The 24,968-nt window shown below is 44.8% G+C and overlaps 1 protein-coding gene across 6 annotated transcripts in view; it reads right to left on the bottom strand.

The window, feature by feature from the left end:
* STS (steroid sulfatase) overlaps positions 1-24,968 on the bottom strand; it is a 168,088-nt gene that overhangs the window by 79,725 nt on the left and 63,395 nt on the right. For all 6 annotated transcript variants that reach the window (XM_043499479.1, XM_043499407.1, XM_043499343.1 and 3 more), the window contains one exon: positions 24,029-24,165. In XM_043499479.1, the coding sequence (XP_043355414.1) occupies positions 24,029-24,165 (137 nt within the window). The remainder of the gene's footprint in view (positions 1-24,028; positions 24,166-24,968) is intronic.

The following is a 24,968-nucleotide window of genomic DNA, read 5'->3' as shown; positions in this document are numbered from 1 at the left end:
AGAAATTTAAGGAGAGGAGATGTAACTACCCCAATTGGATCTTGGTCCATACACCAAGTATAACACTTAATTCTTATGAAAAATAGGTAGTGACTTTTTAAAGTTTTCTCTCTTAACCAAGTAGGAAAAAAGCCACCTGCAGCAGCACAATGCCCTTAACATCAGGCTAGGACATTGGTTCACTACTGACCCAGAGGAGCTGTAGGGAATGGTGGAGCTGGCACTTCTACCCTCATGCAGCACTAGACCAATGACTTATCATGGGGTTAGAGGCTTTGGTCCCAAATCAAGACATTAATAGAAACAAGAGTAAATCTCTCCCTGATTCCCGCTGCACAACCGTCATACTGTACATTTGCTTTCCTTCTCTCTCTCCTTTGCAAACAACACTCCTCTAACTTCCTGCTGATAGCACTATGCGTGTTTCTCCTTGCCAGACAGCTGCTGACAGGAAACTCCTGTGTTTTCTTTTCTTCCTTGCCAATATTTGACATACACGAACCTTGCACATGTTAGGAGGATGTACTGTTTGGCTGCTACATCACAGATCTTGAAACCAAACATTCTTTGGTTCTTTACAATGGACTTTACAATCTTTTCTTAAAACTATAAAATAAAATTTGCTTTTTTTAAAAAAAGGACCAGATCCTCAGCTGATGTAAATCAGCATAGTTCCATTGACCTCAGTGGAGTTATATCAACTATATTTAGATTAGCTGAAGATCTAGCGCAGACTGTTTAAAATGAATGACTCATGGATTTTCCCTTGGAGAATCCTATAGTTTAATTAGGTATCTTTATGTTTTTAAAGGCCCTATAAAAATCTTTTATAAATACTTAGTAAGATTTGAATATTTGCCAAATAGAGGGACTTTCTATGGATATACTAAAGCTCTCAAGTGAAATACGTCCTGCAATAATCTCTTTCCACATGGATTTATCAGGATGGCTTCTTCTATTCTAAGGGGAAGAACAATGAATAACTGAGCATCCTGGACCAGGACAATGCTTATATTATCAAAGAAACTTCACTTTAACTACAAAGAGAAGCATAAGATCCCTTAGCCCTAGTCTACTCTACAAGTTTAGGTCGAATTTAGCAGCCTTAGATTGATTTAACCCTGAACCTGTCCACACGACAAAGCCATTTTTGTTGACTTAAAGGACTCTTAAATTGATTTCTGTACTACTCCCCAATGAGGGGATTAGCACTGATATCGAAATCGCTGGGTCGAATTTGGGGGTAGTGTGGATGCAATTAGACAGTACTGGCCTCCAGGAGCTATCCCACTCCTAGTCCAGGAGTGCTCCATTGTGATCGCTCTGGACAGCACTTTCAACTCAGATGCACTAGCCAGGTACACAGGAAAAGCCCCGGGAACTTTTGAATTTCATTTCCTGTTTGGCCAGTGTGGTGAGCTCATCAGCACAGGTGACCATGCAGTCTCAGAATGGCAAAAGAGCTCCAGCATGGACTAAGCGGGAGGTCTGATCTGATCGGTGTATGGGGAGACAAATCTGTGCAATCAGAACTCCGTTCCAAAAGACAAAATGCCAATATATTTGCCAAAATCTCCAAAGGCCTGATGGACAGAGGCTACAACAGGGACCTGCAGCAGTGCCACATGAAAATTAAGGAGCTCAGGGAAGCCTACCAAAAACCAAAGAGGCAAACGGCCACTCTGGGTCAGAGCCCCAGACATGTCGCTTCTATGATGAGCTGCATGCAATTCTAGGGAGCGTCCCTGCTACTACCCCACCCCTGTCCATGGATACCTGCAAGGGGGGAAGTCTCATGCAAAAGGCTTGAGGATTTTGAAGATGAGGAGGATAGCACACAGCAGGCAAGTGGAGAAACCATTCTCCCCAACAGCCAGGAACTGTTTATCACCCTGGAGCCAATACCCTCCCAAACCTCCCAGGGCAGGCTCCCAGACCACGAAGCCAGAGAAGGCACCTCTGGTGAGCATACCTTTGTAAATATAATACATGATTTAAAAGCAAGCGTGTTTAATGATTCATTTGCCCTGAAAACTTGGGATGCATTCGAGACCAGTACAGCCCCTCCTTTTAAATGGCCAATCCAATGGGTGCTTAGTATGGGAAAAGAGGGCACTATTGTTTGAAACCTTTCCCAGATGTTATGACGGTTGAAGAAGCTGAAAGACTGTGGCTTACCATGGCTGCCTGCAAGCCGAATTCTGTTGCCCGGCCCTGTGTGTGTGATCTCTCACACCAAACTGGCAGGTCCTCAATATAAGAGGCAAAATGCGATCTTGTACCAAAAGCACATGTGCTAAGTAATGTTAACAACTTGGTTCACTCTGAAAGAGTCTACCTATTGTTCTCTAAAATGTGTCTTTTTAAATACTATTCTCCCTTTTTTTCCTCTCACAGCTGCAAATGTTTCAATGCTCCCCCTATCATCTCCATCCCAGAGGCTAGCGCAGATAAGAAGGCGAAAAAAACGCACTTTCTGTGAAATGTTCTCTGAGCTCATGCAGTTCTCCCGCACTGAAAGAGCTCAGCAGAATGTGTGGAGGCAAGCAATGTCAGAGTCCAGGAAAGCAGAGAATGAATGCGAGGACAGGAGGGATGAGCGAGATGAGAGGTGGCTGCAGCGCGATGAGAGGAGGCAGGATGCAATGCTGAGGTTACTGGGGGATCAAACTGATATGCTCCGGCGTCTGGTGGAGCTGCAGAAAAGGCAGCAGAAGCACAGACTGCTGCTGCAGCCCCTGTGTAACCACCCACCCTTCTCCCCAAGTTCCATAGCCTCCTCACCCAGATGCCCAAGAACGCACGGGGGGCAGCTCCGGGCACCCAAACACTCCAGCTCAGAGGACTACCCAAGCAACAGAAGGTTGGCATTCAATAAGTTTTGAAGTGCAGTGTGGCCTTGTCCTTCCCTCCTCCCCTCGTCCACCACCCCACCCGGTGCTTCCCTCCTCCCCCACCCCTCCCAGGTAACCTTGGCAGTTATCCCGCTATTTGTGTGATGAATTAATAAAGAATGCATGAATTTGAAACAACAATGACTTTATTGCCTCTGCAAGTGGTGATTGAAGAGGGGAGGGCAGTTGGCTTACAGGGAAGGAGAGTGAACCAAGAGAGCAGGTTTTCATCAAGGAGAAACAAACAAAACTGTCACACTGTAGCCTGGTCAGTCATGAAACTCGTTTTCAAAGCTTCTCTGATGCGCATCGCACCCTGCTATGCTCTTCTAATCGCCCTGGTGTCTGGTGCGCTTAATCAGTGGCCAGGCGATTTGCCTCAACCTCCCACCGCACCATAAATGTCTCCCCTTACTCTCACAGATATTGTGGAGCACACAGCAATCAGTAATAACAATGGGAATATTGGTTTTGCTGACGTCTAACCGAGTCTGTAAACTGCACCAGTACACTTTTAAACGTCCAAATGCACATTCTACCACCATTCTGCACTTGTTCAGCCTATAGTTGAACAGCTCCTGACTACTGTGCAGGGTGCCTGTGTAGGGCTTCATGAGCCATGGCATTAAGGGTTAGGCTGGGTCCCCAAGGATAACTATACGCATTTCAACATCCCCAACAGATATTTTCTAGTCTGGGAAGTAAGTCCCTTCCTGCAGCTGTTCAAATCGACCAGAGTTCCTGAAGATGTGAACAGCATGTACATTTCCCGGCCATCCCACGTTGATGTCAGTGAAACGTCCCTTGTGATTCAGCAGTACGTGCAGCACCATGGAAAAGTACCCCTTCCGGTTTATGTACTGGCTGCCGAGGTGGGTCCAGTCCCAAGACAGGGATATGCGTTCCGTCTATCACCCCACCACAGTTAGGGAATCCCATTGCAGCAACGCCATCCACTATTACCTGCACATTTCCCAGACTCACTACCCTTGATAGCAGCAGTTCAGTGTTTGTGTTGGCTACTTGGATCACGGCAGCCCCCACAGTAGACTTGCCCATTCCAAATTGATTCCTGACTGATCGGTAGCTGTGTGGTGTTGCAAGCTTCCAGAGGGCTATCGCCACTTGCTTGTGAACTGTGAGGACTGCTCTCATCTTGGTATTCTTGCGCTTCTGGGCAGGGGAAAGCAAGTCACAAAGTTCCATGGAAGTGTCCTTATGCATGCAAAAGTTTTGCAGCAGCTGGGAATCATCCCAGACCGGCAACACTATGTGGTCCCACCAATCTGTGCTTGTTTCCCGGGCCCAGAATCGGCATTCCACGGCATGAGCCTGCCCCATTGTCACCAGGATGTCCAAATTGCCGGGGCCCATGCTTTGAGAGAAATCTGTGTCCATGTCCTCATCACTCTTGACACCATGCTGCCGTCACCTCCTCGCCTGCTTTTTCAGGTTCTGGTAGTGACATACTGCAGGATAATGCATGAGGTGTTTACAATGCTCATAACTGCTGTGGTGATCTGAGCAGGCTCCATGCTTGCCGTGGTATGGCGTCTGCAGGAGAGCAGAGTTGCAGCAGAAGCGATGGCTAAAGACGGACGCCACAGGAATAGATATTAGAGTTGCAGCAGAAGAGGTGGAGGATGAAGGTTAGCACCACGCACATTTCCCGAGGAAGAACACACATATCTGGGAGCCCATGACAGACAACGTGGAGAAATTCGCTATTGAGACAATAGCAGCAGAGCAGAGTTGCAGTGGAAGTGATGTATGAAAATGGTTAGCAGCACCCAAGAGGACCAGAATGGATCCCCCAAGCTGCAGGAGAGCAGAGTTGCAGCGGAAGTGGTGGATGACGATGGTTAGCAGACATACTGCACCGTCTGCTGCCAGCAGCACCCAGGACACAACAGCATCAGTGTCGGTGAACTGAGCTGAGCGGGCTGCATGCTTGCCATGGTATGGCGTCTGCGCAGAAAAAAGGCGCAAAACGATTATCTGCTTTCACGGAGGGAGGAGCGACTGACGACATGTACCCAAAACCACCTGCAATAATGTTTTTGCCCCATCAGGCATTGGGAGCTTAACCCAGTATTTCAATGGGTGCCAGAGACTGCGGGAACTGTGGGATAGCTATCCACAGTGCACCACTCCGTAAGTTGATGCTAGCCACGGTAGTGAGGACGCACTCCGCTGACTTAATGTGCTTAGTGTGGACATACGCAATCGACTGTATACAATCCATTTCTAAAAATCGACTTCTATAATATTGACCTAATTTCATAGTGTAGACATACCCTTAGAAAGAGAAATCTTCAGAAAGGACCTGTATGTTCTTCATATTAGAATTTTATTATATTGTCTCTTCATGTTTACATTATTCTGGTTTCTGCAGCACTGCTTATGCAGAGGCACTCTAATATATAAGTGGGACCTGATGAAAAAATTGTAGGAGTGGATGTCCAAAGCAGTTTGAGAAAAAGAGCCAAGGCAATCCACTGGGTGGGTTTCGCAAAGAGGAAATACAGACAAAAGAAGGGTTAGATGATCTGTTCATGGCATAGTAGATGGGGAACTGAGGCACAGAGAGACTTACCCAAAGCCATAAATGAAGTCTAGGAATTGAACTCAGGTTTCTCAAATCCCTGGCTTGTGACCTAACCACTGGACCATCCTCCTTCTCCAGATAACAATCTTAACATAAAATAAAATGAAGGTTATTCTGAGGGAGAAGAAAAAGGATGTGTATGTGTGGGTGGGGGAATCAAGTATGAAGGCTTGACAAGGTGTTTGTCATGCTGGGATATCACCACACTTCAGATGGCTCTCGTCTGAATGCATCTGTAATGCACCTTTCGCTATAGTGTTTAGATCCCGTGTACAAACATGAGATTCACACCGATTCATCCCCAAAAGACCCAAACTCACCAGCCCTACCCTAATTATTTTCCATCAGTACTTGGAGGTTGTGTTCCCAGAAGGCATGGCTGGCTCTGTTACAGCTGTTATTGAAGGAAAGCCTTGCACATAGAGATAGGTCTCTTCTATTAAGTCCTCAAAGTGGCAAAACTGCACACTGCTACACTGCATGCGTCTTTCAGGAACATCTGGAGTACATACTCATGTAGTACCCCCCACACACACACATACGGGCATAAAAAGCAGTGTGGCTGATGAGGCATCGCTTATGCAAGTAGAGTAAAGACACACTGAAGGGTGTGGATATGTATGCCAGAACATAGCATACATGTTCTCTACTCGCCCAAGCTGTGCCTTCCTGTCTATACTGCTATTTTTAGCAGTGTAGTGTCCCACCACCTCCCCACTGCTGAAGCCTTTCCTCTCCACAGGAAAAGAATCCCACAGTGGTGAAAGTCTGTGGCAGGAGGGAGGCAGTGGAGAAAGGCTCCGGCAGCTCCCCACTGCTGGAGCCCTTCTCCATCACAGGGAAGGACTCTGGCAGCAGGAAAAGGCTCTGACAGGTGGGAGGCAGCAGGGAAAGACTGAGCCTTTCCTGCTGCTTCTCCCCTGGCAGAGCCTTTCCTTGCCATAGTGAAAGACTCTGTCAGCTGGGAGCTAAGAAACTTTTCCCTGGTGCCTCCCCCCCGCCAGAGCCTTTCATTGACACGTGTAGCTACACACAACCATGCTTCTCACTGCATAAAACAGCTACACTTACAACTCAAACCACCACCATTGGTGCCTAGTATAGACATAGCCTCAGAAGGCTCTGAAGCAACGCCATCATTGCATGTATCACTCTGGGGCCTGTCTGCTACAATATTCTAATTTATTGCAATTACCGTAGTGGGGCACAGAAAAAAAAAGACGTTTATTAAGACAGATTGTTCCCTCCCCGTTAAGAGCTTTGAAGATCAGGAACAGCACATTGCTTTGGATCAGAAGCTAGCACAGAGTAATGCATGATATGCATTCTCTGGTTCATCCCCACTGGAGAGATAGAATACACATGGTGGACCAGTTAAATTTCCACTGTGCATATCAGGTTTTAGGTGTCTCAAACTAGACACACAAAATTAATGGATGCTTGTTACCTTAATGTGTTTGAGCTCCCCATCAGTAGAATGAGAGTAGTACTATCCCCTCATCCCACCGGAGTGTTGGAAAAAATAATTAATTTATGTTTGTGAAGCACTGGGACGTTATAATGATGTGAGCCACAGAAAAGTCCACAAAGAAATTGACAATTCTGTATTCAGAACAGATTGTGACTATTGTGCAGTAAATAAGACCACATGCTGAACAATGAGGAGAAAACAAAATATTGAATAGCTGCTCATTCAGTGAGCATAGTCCATCTTCAGCACTGGATTAGGTGGGTCCTGTGGACAAAATAGTATTTGATAACATAAGTAAACACTGTGGTAGCCGTATTAGCCTGTATCAGCAAAAACAACGAGGCGTCCTTGTGGCACCTTAGAGACTAACACATTTATTTGGGCATAAGCTTTCGTGGGCTAAAATCCACTTTTTCAGATGCATAGAGTGGAACATACAGTAGGGAGGTATAAATACATAGCATATGAAAAGACGGGAGTTGCCTTACCACGTGGGAGGTCAGTGCTAACGAGGCAATTCAATTAAGGTGGAAGTGGGCTATTTTCAACAGTTGACAAGAAGGGGTGGAAATCACTTTTGTAGTGCTAATGAGGCCAATGTAAACAAGGTGGCCCATTTCAAACAGGGGACAAAAAGGTCAGCAGGGGGAAATTAGTTTTTGTAGTGACCCATCCACTCCCAGTCTTTTTTCAGGCCTAATTTGATGGTGTCCAGTTTGCAAATTAATTCTGGTTCTGATGTTTCTCATTGGAGTCTGTTTTTGAAGTTTTTTTGTTGAAGAATTGCCACTTTTAAGTCTGTTATTGAGTGTCCAGGGAGACTGAAGTGTTCCCTTACTGCTTTTTGAATGTTATAATTCTTGATGTCAGATTTGTGTCCATTTATTCGTTTGCATAGAGACTGTCCAATGTACATGGCAGAAGGGCATTGCTGGCACACGATGGCATATATCACATTGGTAGATGTGCAGGTGAATGAGCCCCTGATGGTGTGACTGATGTGGTTAGGTCCTATGATGGTATCCCTTGAATAGATTTGCGGACAGAGTTGGCATCGGGGTTTGTTGCAGGGTTTGGTTCCTGTGTTAGTGTTTTTCTTGTGTGGTGTGTAATTGCTGATGAGTATTTGCTTCAGGTTGAGCGGCTGTTTGTAAGTGAGGACTGGCCTGTCTCCCAAGGTCTGTGAGAGTGAAGGATCGTCCTTCAAGATAGGTTGTAGATCTCTGATGATGCGCTGGAGAGGTTTTAGTTGGGGGCTATAGGTGACGACTAGTGGAGTTCACCGGCACATCTACCAATATGATATATGCCATCATGTGTCAGCAATGCCTCCCTGGACACTCAATAACAGACTTAAAAGTGGCAATTCTTCAATATCTTCAGTATCTTTGCACTATAAGGAATATGGATGAAATGCCTTAATAAGTCTGTCCATCTCTAGTTTCTGTGACTCTTTGTTTCAAATTTGGACTTCTTTCTCATACAAAGTGATGCAAATTATATCATTAATATCCCTCACTACTCAACTACATTCTTTATGTAGTGATTATGTAAGCTATAAATACCTAAACAGATATCGCTTTATTCAGTGATGAGCTGCCAAAATCTTAACAACGGGTCCCCTCCTTACCCCATGAGAGGGTCGTTGCCCACCCCTGCCCCCTGGGACTCCTGCCTCATCCAACCCCCCTGCGTTCCTTGACGCCTCCCCAGCCCTATCCACCCCCCTCCCCGACTCCCCCCCCAGAACCGGGCAGGAGGGTCTCGTAGGCCACTGTAGTGGGTGCCCACCCCGCCTCTAAGAGCCAGAGGCACCTGCCAGGGGGCGAGGTGGGGAGTCCCAAAGGTGCTTACCTGGGGGAGCTCCCAGGAAGCATATGGCAGGACCATCTGGCTCCTAGGGGCAGGGGAGCATAGCTGGGGGGGGGGGGTAGGGAGAGCAGCCACTCCCCCACTGATCACATCAAAAGTGGTGCCTTAGGTGCCAACTCCCTGGGTGCTCCAGGGCTGGAGCACCCATGGGGAAAATTTGATGGCTGCAGAATACCCACCTGCAGCTCCCCGCCCTGCACCCAGCCCCAGCTAACCTCACCTCCGCTCCGCCTCCTTCCCTGAACGTGCCGCCCCGCTCTGCTTCTCCACCCCGCCCCGGCTTCCCGTGAACCAGCTGTTCGGCCGGAAGCTGGGGAGGGCTGAGAAGCAGGCGGCGGCTTCCCGTTCAGGCTGAGGGTGGCGGAGGTGAGCTGGGACGGGAGCGGTTCCCCTGCGCGGCCCCCCCACCCCAGGTTACCTGATGTGGCGCGGGTGAACCTCCTCGCTCCCGCTCACCTCCGCCTCCCTGGACCTGAGCAGGAAGCCATGGTCTGCTTCTCAGCCTGCCCCGGCTTCCCACGTGAACAGCTGATTCAGCGCCCTGGGGGGCGGCACGTTCACGGGAGGAGGTGGAGGCAGAGTGGAGGTGAGCTGGAACCGGGGCCGGGGCCAGGGCCAGGGCTGGGCTGGGGCTGGGGCAGGGAGCAGAGCTGCCGGTGGGTGCTCTACACCCACCAAATTTTCCCCTTGGGTGCTCCAGGGCTGGAGCACCCATGGAGTCGGCGTCTAAGGTGCCACTTTTGGCCAGTTAAATTTAGAAGCCCTTTTAGAACCAGTTGTCCCTCACGGAACAACCAGTTCTAAAAGGGCTTCTAAATTAACAATCGGTTCTAACAAACCGGTGGGAACCAGCTCCAGCTCACCACTGGCTTTATGTCCAGGTGTTGAAAAAGGATCATAAAATCATGTTCATAGTCAATGCTGAGGGGTTTCATCTTCACAAGAGGCACATTCACAAAAGCTGGCAAAATGCGGCATAAATCACCTCCCTCTGTGCCAGCCTGGCTCCTTGCACTGGGTAGGGGACTCCTCCTTATTGCTTTCCTGCAAGGTTTCTGCTGAGACAGAGCATCTTTAATTCCTGACAACAGTTTCAAACAATCCCTGCTAAAGAGGTTGTTGAGGGTGAGGCACTGGATTGTCACATGCCCTGTTGCTCTGGTTATATATTCTTCCTAGACAGTACCACACACCCTTTGGGTAGTACTGTCCCTCTCCAAACTCTCTGTTTAGAAGCTTCCCCCAAATAGAACTTGTACCACTAGCAGCCTCCATCAAGGTATATGCAGAAGCCAGAAAAGATCCTGTGGTAAATTTAGGCCAAGGTTATCTTTGTTATCTTGATTGCCATTCGTAATTAGTTTTCCCATTCACTTTAAGCAAGCATCAATATCCTACCATTTCACGTCAATGACTGATTAAATATAAGGAGGAAAACTTACTTCTCTGTGAAAGTGAGTGGGTGGTAGAAAGTTGTTGATTGCAGATCTTTGCATCCTAATTTTTTGGAGAGGCATTTGTGAAGTTGTTGGGTTTCTTTTATCCCTAGGTGGCCTAATACAAGCATTTGCTTTTTTTCTTGTTACGGAAACTTCAGATCTTCTCAAGAGTAATGTTAATTTTCTAGCTGATTACAGCATTTACGTTCACAAGTCTACAAAGTATGTTCTCTCAGTGTTTCTTTTACAAGGCCCAATTTTCAGGGCTTCATAACTTTGAGTGAAATATAATTTTGGAAGTGATGCATATTATGTTTGCAAAATAAAATACACTAGTCACAAAAACTTTTTGTGCTTCCATAAGATTAACCCCTTCCCTATTGGCTGCTGATGAAGCCTCTACAGCGTCTGTCAGCAAATTTCTTCCATGGTGTAATTTCAAATGCAAGCATCTGGTGCATTACAAAGGAGATTTCCACTATATAGTACTCTACTTGGATATTAATCATCATCATTAAACTTGACTGATTAAAAAAATACTATAGAAGTGGCTACTTATGTGCTTTATAATCTTCTAAATAATGTTTTCAGTGGAGTTTTATTTTGTACAAAGATGTTACCTATAAAAACTTGCATGCAAGTGGGAATTAGATGACTCAGGAGGTTTATCATACTGGAAATGGGATGTGGAGTCTTTCATTACAAAGTCACCTCTTAAATCCAGCCCCAGTCAGTAGTGACTAAAAGTCATTACTGTTTGATGACATATGAAATGATTTTGGGTCTTAGCCCAGATCTGTTTGGAAGGCATCCACCCTTCAAAAGACGCCAACCTAAATGTCTAAGTCATATCCTTGAGAATTTCACCAGCAATGCCAAAGACTAAATAGGCCTGGAGTCTTAACTACCTTCTCAGCCCTAGAAATAGTCCTCCAATGTTAAAGTTAAAAGCAGACTGGGAGAACAGTGTGGGGAAGCGCTTTACTATCGAAAACATATCCATTCTTGTGGACTGACAAAAAATTCCATTTCCCAGAGATGCTAATCCACCACCTTTCATGACAATTGAATTAATTTTCAACAGGGATGACCAACTGTGGCCTGGAGGGCATATCTGGCCCACCAGATCCATTCATTTGGCCCATCACAGCCCAGCTCAGAGCAGGCAATCCAGTGGCACCAGGGCCAGGAAGGACAAGGTGATGCAGGGGGAGAGCCTCCCCTCTGCATGCAGATGTGTGTATCATGTGATGCTGTGGTGTACCCAGTGGGTCAAAGCAGGAAGCTGGGCCCAGCCCCGTGGGACAGAAGCCATCACTACTGGGTGAGTGCATGGCAGACTCACTGTTCAACCCCCTCCACCAAAGGCAGGAATGACCCATCCTGCATCACGTCCTCTGGGGACAGGACCCAATGTCATACTCCCTTAAGTCATACCCCCTGGCCCACCAAAGGATTTTAGTGGGTTCTGTGGCTCTCATGTTGCCCAAATCTGTTCTAAAATGTTAGGATTTTGACACACCTCAACAGAGTGTCAAGAAATGCAAAGTTAAATGTATCGTATGTCACATATGTCATCCTCTTAAGGTTTGTCAGTCTCACTTTTAAGTTTCCTCAATCTGCTTTGTTTGTGCTTCAGTCTTGATTAGCTGACTGAATTTAATAATCCAGGGCCTGACTGTGTGCTGCCTTTCACTTTGTGCTACCATTCTGATTCAATAGCATTTTACATCCACTTTGCAAAAGTGTAAATGACTGTGGAAGATGCAAAACAATGAAAAAGTAGCCCCTTATCATACAGCCCTATGCTGGAGTCTTGTACAGGGAAGCAATTGAGAGCAACAAATTAAGAGTGTGTCATTCATTTTTTCTGTGGCATAAGTGAGAGTTGTTTTTGCTTCTCATATTATTACTCTCTATCTTTATTTCTTTTTCATATAATCCAGAGTTCATTAGTTTACTGCTGATTTATGAGTCCTTCATGTATTAGAATTAATAGAGTGGGATTCTAAATAAATGCTGATTGCATACAAATCCTGCATGGTAAAATATGGCTGTGAGAGCCACACTAATAGCAGCTCACATATTATGACTAAATGAAGGGCCAGTTTTAATAGGTTTAGCTGAATGTCATACCATTTCCCAGAAGAATAAAAAAAAGTTATTACTAGAAACAGGATAGCAAATTTAAAAAAAATATTTCCTAGGAATGCAGTTTCAGTGCTGAGTAGTTTAAAAATAAAAAATAAAAAATGACGTTTTCCTTTGATGACTTTCTCATTAGAGTCTCTCAAGTTTAAAAATCTGAGCGTTTATAACTTTGGCATGAGATTTCTAGAATACAAAAAGGGTTTCTATTAATAAAACAAAGATGCACCATATATGCTGCCCTACATATGGAAGACACTAACAGATGAGTTAGAAAGAGTGTAGTACATATTTCAGTATCTGAAGAAGCGGCCCTCTTCTGCCCTCCTGACTATTTGTGATCATTTAGACTCCATGATAGTTTTCATAAGAGTAGGAATGTCGCTGATTGCCCTAGTATTGGTGTCCTGGACAAATTCCAGTTTAATTAATTGCATTCTGCCTACCCAAATTTCTCAAACAATCCTAATTTCAAAAGTGTTCTCTTCTTCTCCAAAGATGTAATTATTTACTGTGCAATATTAAACAGTTGGGTCTGATCCAAAGCCACTGGGGTCAATGGATATGATTCCCAATAATATTAATGGGTTTTGGATCAGGCCCTTAGGATCACAGAAACGTAGAACTGGAAGGGACTTCAACAGGTCATCCAGTCCTGCTCCCTGCACTGAGGCAGGACCAAGTATACCTAGACCATCCCTGACAGGTTTGTTGAACCTGTTCTTATAAACCTCCAATGGTGGGGATTCCACAAACTCCCTTGGAATGCTACTGCAGTGCTTAACTATCCTTATAGTTAGGGGAAAACTTTCTAAAATCTAATCTAAATCTCCCTTGCTAAAGATTAAGCCCAATCTTTCAAAAAGAAAAGCAGTACTTGTGGCATCTTAGAGACTAACAAATTTATTAGAGCATAAGCTTTTGTGAGCTACAGCTCACTTCATCGGATGCATTTCCCAATCTTTCAGGAGAGTTAGGCAATTAGTGGCTGGCCTGTGCCTGGTGATTTCGGCTCAGACTGCAGTGCTATTGAATTGCAGTGTAGACTCCCGGGGTCATGCTGGGGCTGGGGCTCTAGGACCCTGTAATGTGGGAAGATCTGAGAGCTCAGGTTGCAGCCCAGAAGTCTATACTGCAATTAAACAGCCCCACAGCCCAAGTCCAAGTCAGCTGGCATGAGCCAGCCATAGGTTTCTAATTGTAGTGTAGATATACCCAGAGAGAGCAATTGATAACAATCTTCCTTATAACATGTCTTAGCATATTTGGAGACTTATCAGGTACCCCTCCCCCCCCCTTCTTTTCTCAAGACTAAACATGCCTAGTTTGTTTACCCTTTCCTTGTAGGTCAGGTTTTCTAAACCTATTACCATTTTTGTTGCTCTCCTCTGCACTCTCTCCAATTTGTCTGTGTAGCAGTGCCTCAGTCTCAGGCGCAGAGGGAGGCCAATCTGTCTGGCTGTGTCAGGCAACAACAACAATTAGCAGTCTATAGCTCTGGCTTCTGGGTGGGGCAGAGCACTAAGCAGTTTCTAGCCCAAGCCTCCAGGCTAGGGTGGATGGCGATCACAGTCTGAGATTCTGACCCTCTGGATGAGGCAGAACAATGAGTAGTCTTTAGCCTGAACTCCTGGCAGCCAGCAAACAGTCTGAGGCTCTGACCCTCTGGGTGGGGCCCAGTAAGGAGCAGGCTTTAGCTTAGATCTCCTGACTAAGGCAGCCAGCAAACACAGTTGGGGGCCTCACAGCCTTCTGGGAGGGGCAAGTAAAAAACATGGCACAGGACATCCAGCCAAGGGGAAGCAGGCCGCCAAATCAGGGGTGTGGTTGATGGCAGGCGGGTAGGGGGACCCAGGCCCATCCTACTCTACTGGATCCCTGCCCAGGATACTAACAATGGTGAATGGTTCTGTCACAGGGTCAGTGGGGATCTCACCAAAACATGCTGACTCGCTCTTCAGCAGCACAACTGGACTAAAGTCTGGTTTCCCTGGGCTACATCCTATCACAATCTTGGTGCAGGGCTTTGTGGTCCAAGGGTTCTCAGTCTCTTCAGGGTACATGGCTGACGCCAGTCCTGGTAACTCCTGTCCATGGCTGGGGAGCAGGGCATTGCACAGTGCAGTTTTGGGTCCCGAGTTCTGCTAGGGGCATCTGCCACCTTCCCTGGCTCCTGCCCAACTGAGCTGTAGGGCCCAACACTCATACTTCTTGCCACACCTCTCTGCTTCTGGTGCAGGGGGCAGGGTTGGTTTGGCTCTTCCTACCAGGGCCAGTGAAGTGGTCCCTCGCTCTCAGGCTCAGAGGGAGGCCACTCTGCCTCACTACAGTCCACATCTTTCCTAAAGTGGGGTGCCCAGAACTGGACAAAGTAGTCCAGCTGAGGCCTCACCAGTGCCTAGTAGAACAGGACAATTACCTGCCATGTCTTATATATGACACTCTTGTTAATACATCCCAGAATTATATTGGTCTTTTTCACAACTGCATCACATTACATCATATTCAATCTGAAATCCGCTATAACCTCCATATCCTTTTCAGCAGCACTACAAGCTAGCCAGTTATTCCCCATCTTGTAGCTGTGCATTTGAGTTGTCCTTCCTGTGTGAAGCACTTTTCTTTACTGAATTTCATCTTATTGATTTCAGACCAATTTTCTAATTTGTTAAAAGTCTGTTTTGAATTTTAATCCTGGCATCCAAAGTGCTAGAAATCCCTCTCACCTTGGTGTCATCCACAGATTATATAAGCAAACTCCCCATTCCAAGTCATGAATGAAAATATTGATTTCTCAAGCTGGGGGCCCAAAATAATTAAACACTTTTGAAAATCTTGTCCCTAGATTCTCCTACATGCCCCTTTATCAAATTTTGCCCATAATTCTGACATACCACCATTTACTTGGCATACACCAAGAAAATACCAACATCGCTCAATAGGGCAGTACCATCCAAGACAGTAAAATCATGTCCACAGCTTGTCACCGTCATAGGGTAATATAAGCATCTTGCTTATATGTACTTGTAGTCAGCCAAGAGCTTTTCCAAATTTGAATCCTATCACATTAAGAAATCTTCATTTCTAAATGTGAACTGACTGTAGGTAGGACCCACCTATTTTTTCTTCTACACTAACTATCCACACTATTAAGGAGATTCCCAAACAGAAACTTCATATCCAAAACGGTTTATTTCCTCCCCATTTTCTTAATGAGCTTCATAAGCACACCTTGTTGACATCTGCTTAGGAATATGGTGAGGGAGGGGAGATTCTGTTTTTCATTTTATTTGGAAGTTCATGGAATTCTCTTTATAATAATAAAGACACCCATGTAATGGCCACACCTTAGTGGTGTTTGGCTTGTCCCAAAGTATAGCTAGTATTTCTTAGCTCTTCTTTATGTGTGAACTATGTAGCACTGATTGTTCTGCAGGGGAATAAAAGGCTCTCTGTTAGCAAACTCCCCCCCCCCAACTGTAAGGAGAACAGAAGAGAAATCTCTGCTTCTGAGTCTCTGAAGAGGTATATCTTCACACAGTTGTAACATAAGGCTACCGGGGGGGGGGGGGGCGGGAAGCTCCAGAACTCTTTGTAATGATTATATAAGTGTGGTTTAATTTTAAATATGTGAACTCTTTAAGCACTGTATTCTGTTATATACACATGAAACATACACAAGCAGTAGAAATACAGGATCCCAAAGCTTATCCTGTGAACTTGTACTTAGTATTTGGAACCTGGATTGCAATCATAATCACCAAGTATCAATTTAACATGCCTCAAACATAAATTTGTTTTTAAAAAGCATTTCATCCACCTGCCTTTGTGTCAACTCCCCTGCTAAAATTAAGAAGGAAAACTCTCTATTTATTTTAATAGTTGGTTAGGTGATTAAATCTCAAAAAATGGAGAGTTTTCCTTGACTGAAGATTCTCTTCTGGAGGGCCACAACTAAGAAGCCTCCTCCTTACTTTAAGTACTTTATGACAGCAAAATCCTTTTTTTTTGACCTGAGTTACTGGGCTCAAAAATCAAGGAACAATTTTCATTCACCTTCATGCTTCTTCTTTTGACACAAGTTCTTAATCTCTGGAATATGACAGTCACAACTGTATTACAGCTGTTCGCACTTTCTCATTACCCACCAACAAAGATTTTCTGTGACATTTCCCTACATTGAGCAGCTCATGGATGACCGTGTTTAAGACTAGAATCAAAATGTTGCTCTAGTACTCAGCTAAGGGGTGGTGTGTCCAGTTTCAAGTAAACTGCTCTAATATGGTTTTCTATACTTTCTATTTGCCTGGCTATAATTAGGTTCTGTTTAATTTAAGGATTTTGAGCTATATTCACAAAGAAAGTTAGGCACATGATGGGGAGGGAGACAACTTTTAGTCCAGTGGCTACGATACTTAGGGCTTGTCTACACTGCCAAGTTTTTTCAATGAAATTAATGTCGCCAAGGAAAAATTAACAAAAACAAAGTCGTCAAAGCATGTCTACATTTGCTCCCTCTGCCGACAGATCGTGTCCGCATTCGGGGCACCTCTGTCAACAGTGAGAGCAATGGACTGTGGGTATGTATCCCACAGTGCCTGGTGACATCGTCTGTTGCTAGGTGTTGTGGGAATGCTGAAATGGAGTGCGGCGCATCCTGGGATGTGCAAAATGTACCATTGTGCACTGCTTTGTGTCCCACCCCTCCAAAGGTCTCTGGCTTCCTTTCGAGCTGTTTTTCCAACTATCATTCTTTTGTAGTGTGCGCCAGCAACTGAAGTCAGAGAGGATGGATCCCACATTTCTCTCCTATGTGCTGTTAGCTGTCCGAGGACGTTGCGCATGGCAACACAATTACTCGTCGAGTTACTCGCAAAGTTAGCAGACAATGAATCACAGGCACCCGAGTGTGATATGGATGGCAGCAACTTATCAGTGCTTTGTGCATTCACAGAGCAGCTGCATACGGTAGACCTTCGCTTTTGGGCTAGCACTGATTGGTGGGATCGCATTGTCATGCAGGTGTGGGATGATGACCAGTGGGTACAGAACTTTAGGATGTGTAAAGCAGCCTTCATGGAGCTATGTGCTGAGCTGTCCCCCGACCTGCAGTGCAAGGACATCAGAATGAGAGCTGCCCTTTCGGTAGAGAAGTGTGTTGCAATTGCTATATGGAAGCTGGCGAATCCAGATTGCTACCAGTCGGTCGCAAATCAATTTGGAGTAGGAAAGTCCACTGTTGGGGCTGTATTACTCCAAGTGTGCAGGGCAATAAATTGCATCCTGCTGCATAGGACTGTGACTCTGGGAAATGTGCATGAAATAGTAGATGGCTTTGCAGAGATGGGTTTCCCTAACTGTGGCAGGGCGATTGATGGTGCACACATTCCAATTTTAGAACCAGACCACCTTGCCTCAGAACACATCAGTAGGAAGGGATACTTCTCCATGGTTTTTCAGATGCTTGTGGATCACCGGGGGGCATTTCATGGACATCAATGCAGGCTGGTCTGGAAAGGTGCATGACGCACGCACCTTCAGGAACAGTGGCCTGTTCAGAAAGCTGTAGGCGGGGACTTTCTTTCCAGGCCACAAGTTCACAGTGGGAGATGTGGAAATGCCCATAGTAATGCCCTGGGAGACCCAGCTTAACCTTACAACCCTGGCTCATGAAACCTTACACAGGGCACCTGGACAGCAGCAAGGAGCATTTTAATAACAAGCTGAGCAGGTGCCGCATGGTAGTCGAATGTGCCTTTGGCTGTTTGAAAGCTCGCTGGAGGTGTTTAAATCGCAGGCTAGACTTTACCGAGGATAATATTCCCGTGGTCATAGCCGCATGCTGCACTTTGCATAATCTGTGTGAATCTAAGGATGAAATGTTTGCTCAGGTGTGGAGCACTGAGGCAGAGTGCTTGGCTGCAGTTTGAACAGCCAGATGCTAGGGCTGTCAGAGGAGACCAGAGGGCTGCTATTAACATCAGAGAGGCTTTGAGGAACCACTTTGACAATGAGGGGCAGTAACACATGTCTGCTTTGGAGATGCTTCCCTGTTGCATCCATGTACAATTTTGGGTCCCAAGATCCATGCAACACAATGCTTTAGAAGTTTGTTCCCGAGAGTGAATTGACTGCTATACGCTTTTGTAGAACACAGAATAAAAATGCTGTACCATTAAATACTTTAGCCTTTATTTATTGTTAAAAAGGGTAAAACCTCACAATTGTGTGTAGCTCCAGCTATCATTGTGCAAGCTGAAAGAGGGGGTGGAGTGATGGGGAAACTTAGGAGTGCTGTGAAGTGAAAATGAATATGTGGGCATAGAGGGGGGTGGGGTTGGCAAAGAATTGTGCATCTGTTGCAGTGGCGCTCGACCTCGGATCTGCTCAGTCTCCAGCTGTATCAAAGACTTGAGCATCTCTGTCTGATCCTCCATAACTTTTTATCATCCGCTCTGTCACTTGCCTAGCAAAAGCAGCATTCTCTTTTCTGTCCTGCCTTTCGGCTTCCCAGCACTCTTCCCATTCCCTGGTCTGTCTCTCATCATGATGTAGCACCTTGCGGAACATGTCTTTGCTGAACCTAGGTTTTTTTCTTATATGCTGAAGCCAGTCCACAGGAGTCAGTGATGCATTCTTCAAGATCTGTGATGAACAGAAGAGGGATTGTTACATTCCACAAATAATTGAAACACTTTAATAAAAAGGACATTTTGCTAGTATAAATCACTTTCTCTCTGAGACTCTAGGCAGGCACACAGCTCCGCAAGCACCCCACTCATGGTGAGTTTCGGGAGTGAGGGGAAGGCAGTTGTGCGAATGGACAAAAAGGTCACGGCTTGCAGGGGAGCTTTGTAGGGAACTCATTCTAAAATTATCCCACACTTTTTCACAGGCTGCCAACCTGCTGGCTGACATCTCGCTCCTGAGGGTGACCAGAGAAACCAGGGTTCAGCTGCTGAATGCTTGCTGCTTTCACTCTGGTCTATATGCAGCTCAGCTATGTGCCGCTTTGGTCCCAGCTCCAGTGATTGCTACATGGCATGGTACAGTCTTCTACAATGGAGGAAACTAACAAGGCTGCAATCCCTAGGAATCTGCAGCAGCAGATTAACAAGTACCTCTTTGAAGCTTTCCAAAGCCTCTCTCTGGATGATTCCCTACAGGTCTCAATGTCCATCAACACCCTGCTTGGCCATGCAGATTAGCTACAGAGGGCAATGTCCAGCTCACAGAAAACACTACCTGCCTTCCACTTTTTGATTTCTTAGACAAGCCACAGCAACTTACCTGTAGTCTCATCTGCTTCCTGCTCCCCGTTGAGCACTTCTGGAGTGGAGAAAAGTTCCTGGCTGCCTGCCCCACTTGGTGACCCTGCTGGGAACACAACATCCTCTTCTAGCTTGACTTCTTCATCCACAATTTCAGAGGGTTGCCCCCTCTTTCAGCTGCATATGAAGTATCCACGAGGCAATCAGCGATGGAGGTGGGGTCACCACCGAGGATAACATTCAGCTCCTTATAGAAGCGGCAGATCTTAGGTGCACCACTGGAGCGACGATTCGCCTCCCGCGCCTTATGGTACACCTGCCTCAGCTCCTTTATCTTTGCTCTGAACTGCTCCGTGTCCTGATCATAGCCCTCTTCGCACAAGCCTAGAGAAATTTGCCCATATGTGTCCCGATTCCTATGGGTCATTCGCAGCTGCTACTGAACAGACTCCTCTCCCCATATACTGATCAGATCCAACAACTCAGCAATGGTCCAAGTGGGAGCGCGTTTGGTACAATAGCCCGCCATGCTCACCTGGGAAGCCACCTGGGAAGCTCCTCTGGGAAGCTAGCAAGCAGGAAATGAGATTTAAAATTCGAGGAGCTTGCAAGAGGGAGGGGCGGGTTGGCTACAGGGCAGCGGAATTCAAACCACTGACCAGAATGGCAGGATGGGTATTGTGGGATACTTTCTGGAGGCCAATAAAATAACCCCCCCCCAACCGTGTGGTGTCTACATTGGCTGTTTGTCGACAATAAAGGGAGGGGAAAAGACAAAAGTCTCTTGCAGGGGTGGAAGTTTTTTTGTCACCAAACCTAGGCATTTTTTTCAAAAAAAGGCACATTGCAGTGTGTACACTATCGCTACTTTGTCGCCAAAAGCCAGCTTTTGGTGACAAAACTTGCCAGTATAGACAAGCCCTCAAGCCCTGAGGAGAGAGAGGGATATGGACTGGGACATGCCACCTCTCAGATGAATACTCTAGCGACTGGGGGAGGAAAGGGTGCTCCCTCAATTTTTCCAGTTGAAGCTGTTCCACTGTGGACAAATAATGAAGGAATCATTGGACCAGGGAGGGAGCAGCAAGCATGAGAATGACTCTGTAGCATGGTAGATTGAGAACTCCCCTGGGAGAAAGGAAACCCAGGATCCAGTTCCCCTGCTTTAGTTTTTCTTAAATGATTTATCTACAGTGGAACAGCTTCAACAGAAGAGACTGAGGGAGTCCTACTTAAAAATATCTCATAGCCCAACAGTTCAGACACTCACCTGAGAGGTCACACACCCCAGTTCAGATCCCTTCTCCTCTCCAGCAAAGTGGGGACTTGAACCATGAGTCTTTCACATCCTAGATTAGTACCCTAACCACTGGATTAAAAGTTAGGAGGGAGGTCTACCTCTACCCTGACTGTTTTGTGTAAGCATGTCATCTACAGGGGCCTGATCGAGTAGGCAAGCTCAGAGCATGCTTACCAGAGGGGGCCTTGCTGGCAAGTTAGGTGGAGGAACACCTATCTTTCCCCGATTCATGCATCACACTGGGAGTTAGGCATCTGGATAACTGGCATGAGACTGCAGTGTGCATGAACAGAAGAAACCTAGCACTTAGGGAAATTGTACAGCAAAAATGTGGGCCTCAATTGAGTTTAGAAGCCTACAGTGTTTGACAGCACCTAAGCGGGGGCTGATTCTGTGATTTAGGTACTTAAATTGGCGGTTAGGTGCCTAAGTCCTTTTGTGAATCAACCCTTCATGTCAAGTTGACATTTCTGTGGTCCCCCAGCCCAATTTATATTTTTCTGTGTATAGCTAGTTACTTGTGCTTTGTCAACATCGGATCAAACTTCCCTTTAAGAGAAGTTTGCAGCTTTTCACTCTTTCAGGCCAGCTGTTCCAGCTAATATTGTTTGTATTTCCTAGCACAGATGCTGAAGAGGTATCAGCATAGAAATCAAAGTCGGCATGCTGACCACTGATGTGAGCAATACATTAAATATCTAGTTTGTCAGATCTACACTTACTCTCAGGCATTTAAGCTTTGATTTTTAAAAGAGCCTAGGGAAGTTAGGTGCCTATTTCCATGGGAGGTGGGTACCCAACTACCTCAGTCTCCTTTGAACATCCCAGCACCAGTTCTTTTCTTTATAGTTGTAATTATGGAAAAAATGTATCCATAAGAACTAAAATTTTCCTCTTTCATTTGAAGCAAATAGGCAACCTGAGAACAAATCACTCTTATCAAACGTCAGCCAGATTGTGGGACCAGATCCTCAGCTGGGATAAACTGACAGAGCTCCACTAGTTGAGGATCTGGGTGTTTAGTTCTGCTGCTACTCATCCTTTTATGACATATTGTAATGAAAAAGAAAAGAAAAGAAAAGAAAAGAAAAGAAAAGAAAAGAAAAGAAAAGAAAAGAAAAGAAAAGAAAAGTGCAATGGAGTCTGAGGAAGACCAGAGGTTGCTTACTATCTCATGTCTGGAACTATCTCTGTTTACAACGGACTACATATGATTCAAAACATCAAGGAGAATAAAGCCAGCTCCTGGCTATCTGGTATATCCCAAATTGTTTTAACTATATCTTTTTTGCAACTCGCTGCTTGGTTTGTTTAAAGTATTCCCTGAGAGTCCAGTGGTACTGTTGGATATAAGTAGTGACACTCAATCTATAAACAACTCTATAATACTAGTGCTTTGGGAACAGCTAGTCTGTTGTTTTTGTCTCCAACTAGTTGCTTGTATTCAATGGCCACAACTGTAAACTGTCTGAACAGGTGAACAAAATTAAGATGAGGTAATGAATGGCAGTAGCAAGTAGTGAATTAGATTTGCCTAATCCTTACCACTGTGTATGAAGACCCCAAACTGGAAGCAGAGGTAGAGGAAAAGACATGATGTCAGACATGCTAATGGTTTGGCGGGCATGACAACATGGATGTTCACCAACCATATGGCAGTCTAATGCTAAGACTGTAGTAAACAACCAACTTAGTCATAGTGATTACCATAGCACCAGGAGGAGTGGTGAAAGTTGAGGGAGTATGGAAGATTCAGTGCAAGTCTTCCTCACTTGAATAAACTTCATATATAGAACAGTTTTTGAGGTCCAGTTGCCTACAAGAAGGATACTCATCCCATTTAAAATGCTTCACTACTTCCATGTTTTTTACCTATCTATTCAAATATTGCCCTAAGTATATTACAAATCCCTTTATGTACCTTGCTGAACAATCACTGCAGCCCGTTCATCCCTTGCCATTTGTACTCAGAATTTCTTGAGGCTAATATGAATAGAAATGTTTATGGAGTCGAACTCTACATGCTTGCAATCCAAATACATTGTTTGAAAGCATATTATTAGGCATGCATCTAATATTGAGACGAAGTCTGTTTCTAGTAATTTAGCAAATATTGCTTATTTGAAGAAAGTAATTTTTTACTTGGCTTTACTAAAACCAGAATTGGCTTGGGGTAGGTAGGGAGGAGGAATGCAAGATGATCATTATCTTTTAGTACTGTTCTACTTTCACCTGATTGTTTCAAGTATGAACTGTGAGTTGTTTTCACAGGTGATTACCTCTAGAAATGGAGAGTCATTGCAATATGCCCAGAAATAAAGTAGGCCCATTGAACAATTTGACAACTTACTGCTCTCTGTGACATCAGAGACTCCATGCCTTGAGAGGTGACTTATTTGCCTTTTGGCTGTATTGTGCCCAGAGAAGTGGACCCCACTCGACTGATTTCACCAATATGAAAGAATTATTCATTATATATTGTCAAAAAGAAAAGGAGTATCCGTGGCACCTTAGAGACTAACAAATTTATTAGAGCATCCGATGAAGTGAGCTGTAGCTCACGAAAGCTTATGCTCTAATAAATTTGTTAGTCTCTAAGGTGCCACGGGTACTCCTTTTCTTTTTGCGAATACAGACTAACACGGCTGCTACTCTGAAACCTGTCATTATATATTGTGCTTACTAAAAATTAGCAATAACAGTACATATTAAGACTTTGCCATTATTTTATTGTTAGTTCTTTTGATGACAGCCCTATGAAGCGTCCTTAACTCAGCTTTCCCTCTGATGATTTACAGCTTGCAGAATTTATACCGACTTCATATGATACCAAAGGACACAGTATCACTAGCATCTGAGCATGACGCAGCATCTAAGCAATCAGTATTAATACATAGTAATTGTTTAGTTTTCCCCTTACCAGAGCAGATTTTGCATGCAGTGGAATTTTCACAAATTTCTAATGAAGGTTAAAGAAACATCTGTGAAAATTTTTAAACTCATTTAAGATAAATGTGCAACATACCTACACTCCAGTCTATTTCCTCTACAGCATCCCCATATAAGCCATGTTTGCTCTTTCCTTTGAAATCCTTTGATGCATATAGAGCAGTGTGGACTTGAAGGTAGGACAGGAAAAGAAGAAACGGTGCATCAGCATTCCTGAAATAAATAAAAAAAATAAATAAAATTAAAAACCCAGAAGTAAATTACTTGGACAGCAATAAAATGTTAGCAACATTTCTAACAATGAAGTCTTTCTACATGCATGCTCTACAGAACAGAAGAAATATTATATAGGGGAAGGACTAACAAAATCATTTATAGAGCAATCCTGAAATCTCATGTTAGAAATGCCACTCTTAATTCATACTGTATTGAAGATAAGAAATACAGCCAATTAACCTTTCTGTTAGATTAGTTGTTATGCCTGTTCAAAAAACACTGGCACAATCACTGTACAGAGTCAGGCACTAAAAGGGCCTAGCCACTTGCCTTTTTTTCTACACGTTATCATTACAATTGACTTTGACCTCTCTCTGACCTTGCCAGGAAGCACTAGAACAATGCATAGTTTAAAAGATATACAATCCCCGAACCAAACAAGATGCTTAGCCAACTTTCTTCTTGGCAAGCTCAGCATATGGACATTTAACAACTACCAGGGTTATCATGAGCAAAAATAGGGGCCAAAAATATCTAGCTATCACCTGGAACCGAACATAAGAGCATCGCAAAAGTTATGCCTAATATAGAGAGATGTAGAAAAAAATATTTTTCTCTTGTAACAATATCCACTCTCCATTCATTTCAAGCCATTTTCTCATGGGATTATTCTCTAATTAAAAAGAGGAAAAAATAAAACCCCACAACAACAGAACTTCAATTTTGCTCTTCATAGGATCTGACAATATATATGTCTTAATCCAGAAGGCTGTGAAGGGAAATCTTAGATAAGTATGGAT

The sequence above is a fragment of the Dermochelys coriacea genome, chromosome 1 (genome assembly GCF_009764565.3).
Source record: "Dermochelys coriacea isolate rDerCor1 chromosome 1, rDerCor1.pri.v4, whole genome shotgun sequence".
Taxonomy (NCBI): domain Eukaryota; kingdom Metazoa; phylum Chordata; order Testudines; family Dermochelyidae; genus Dermochelys; species Dermochelys coriacea.
This window is presented reverse-complemented; position numbering and strand designations above follow the sequence as displayed.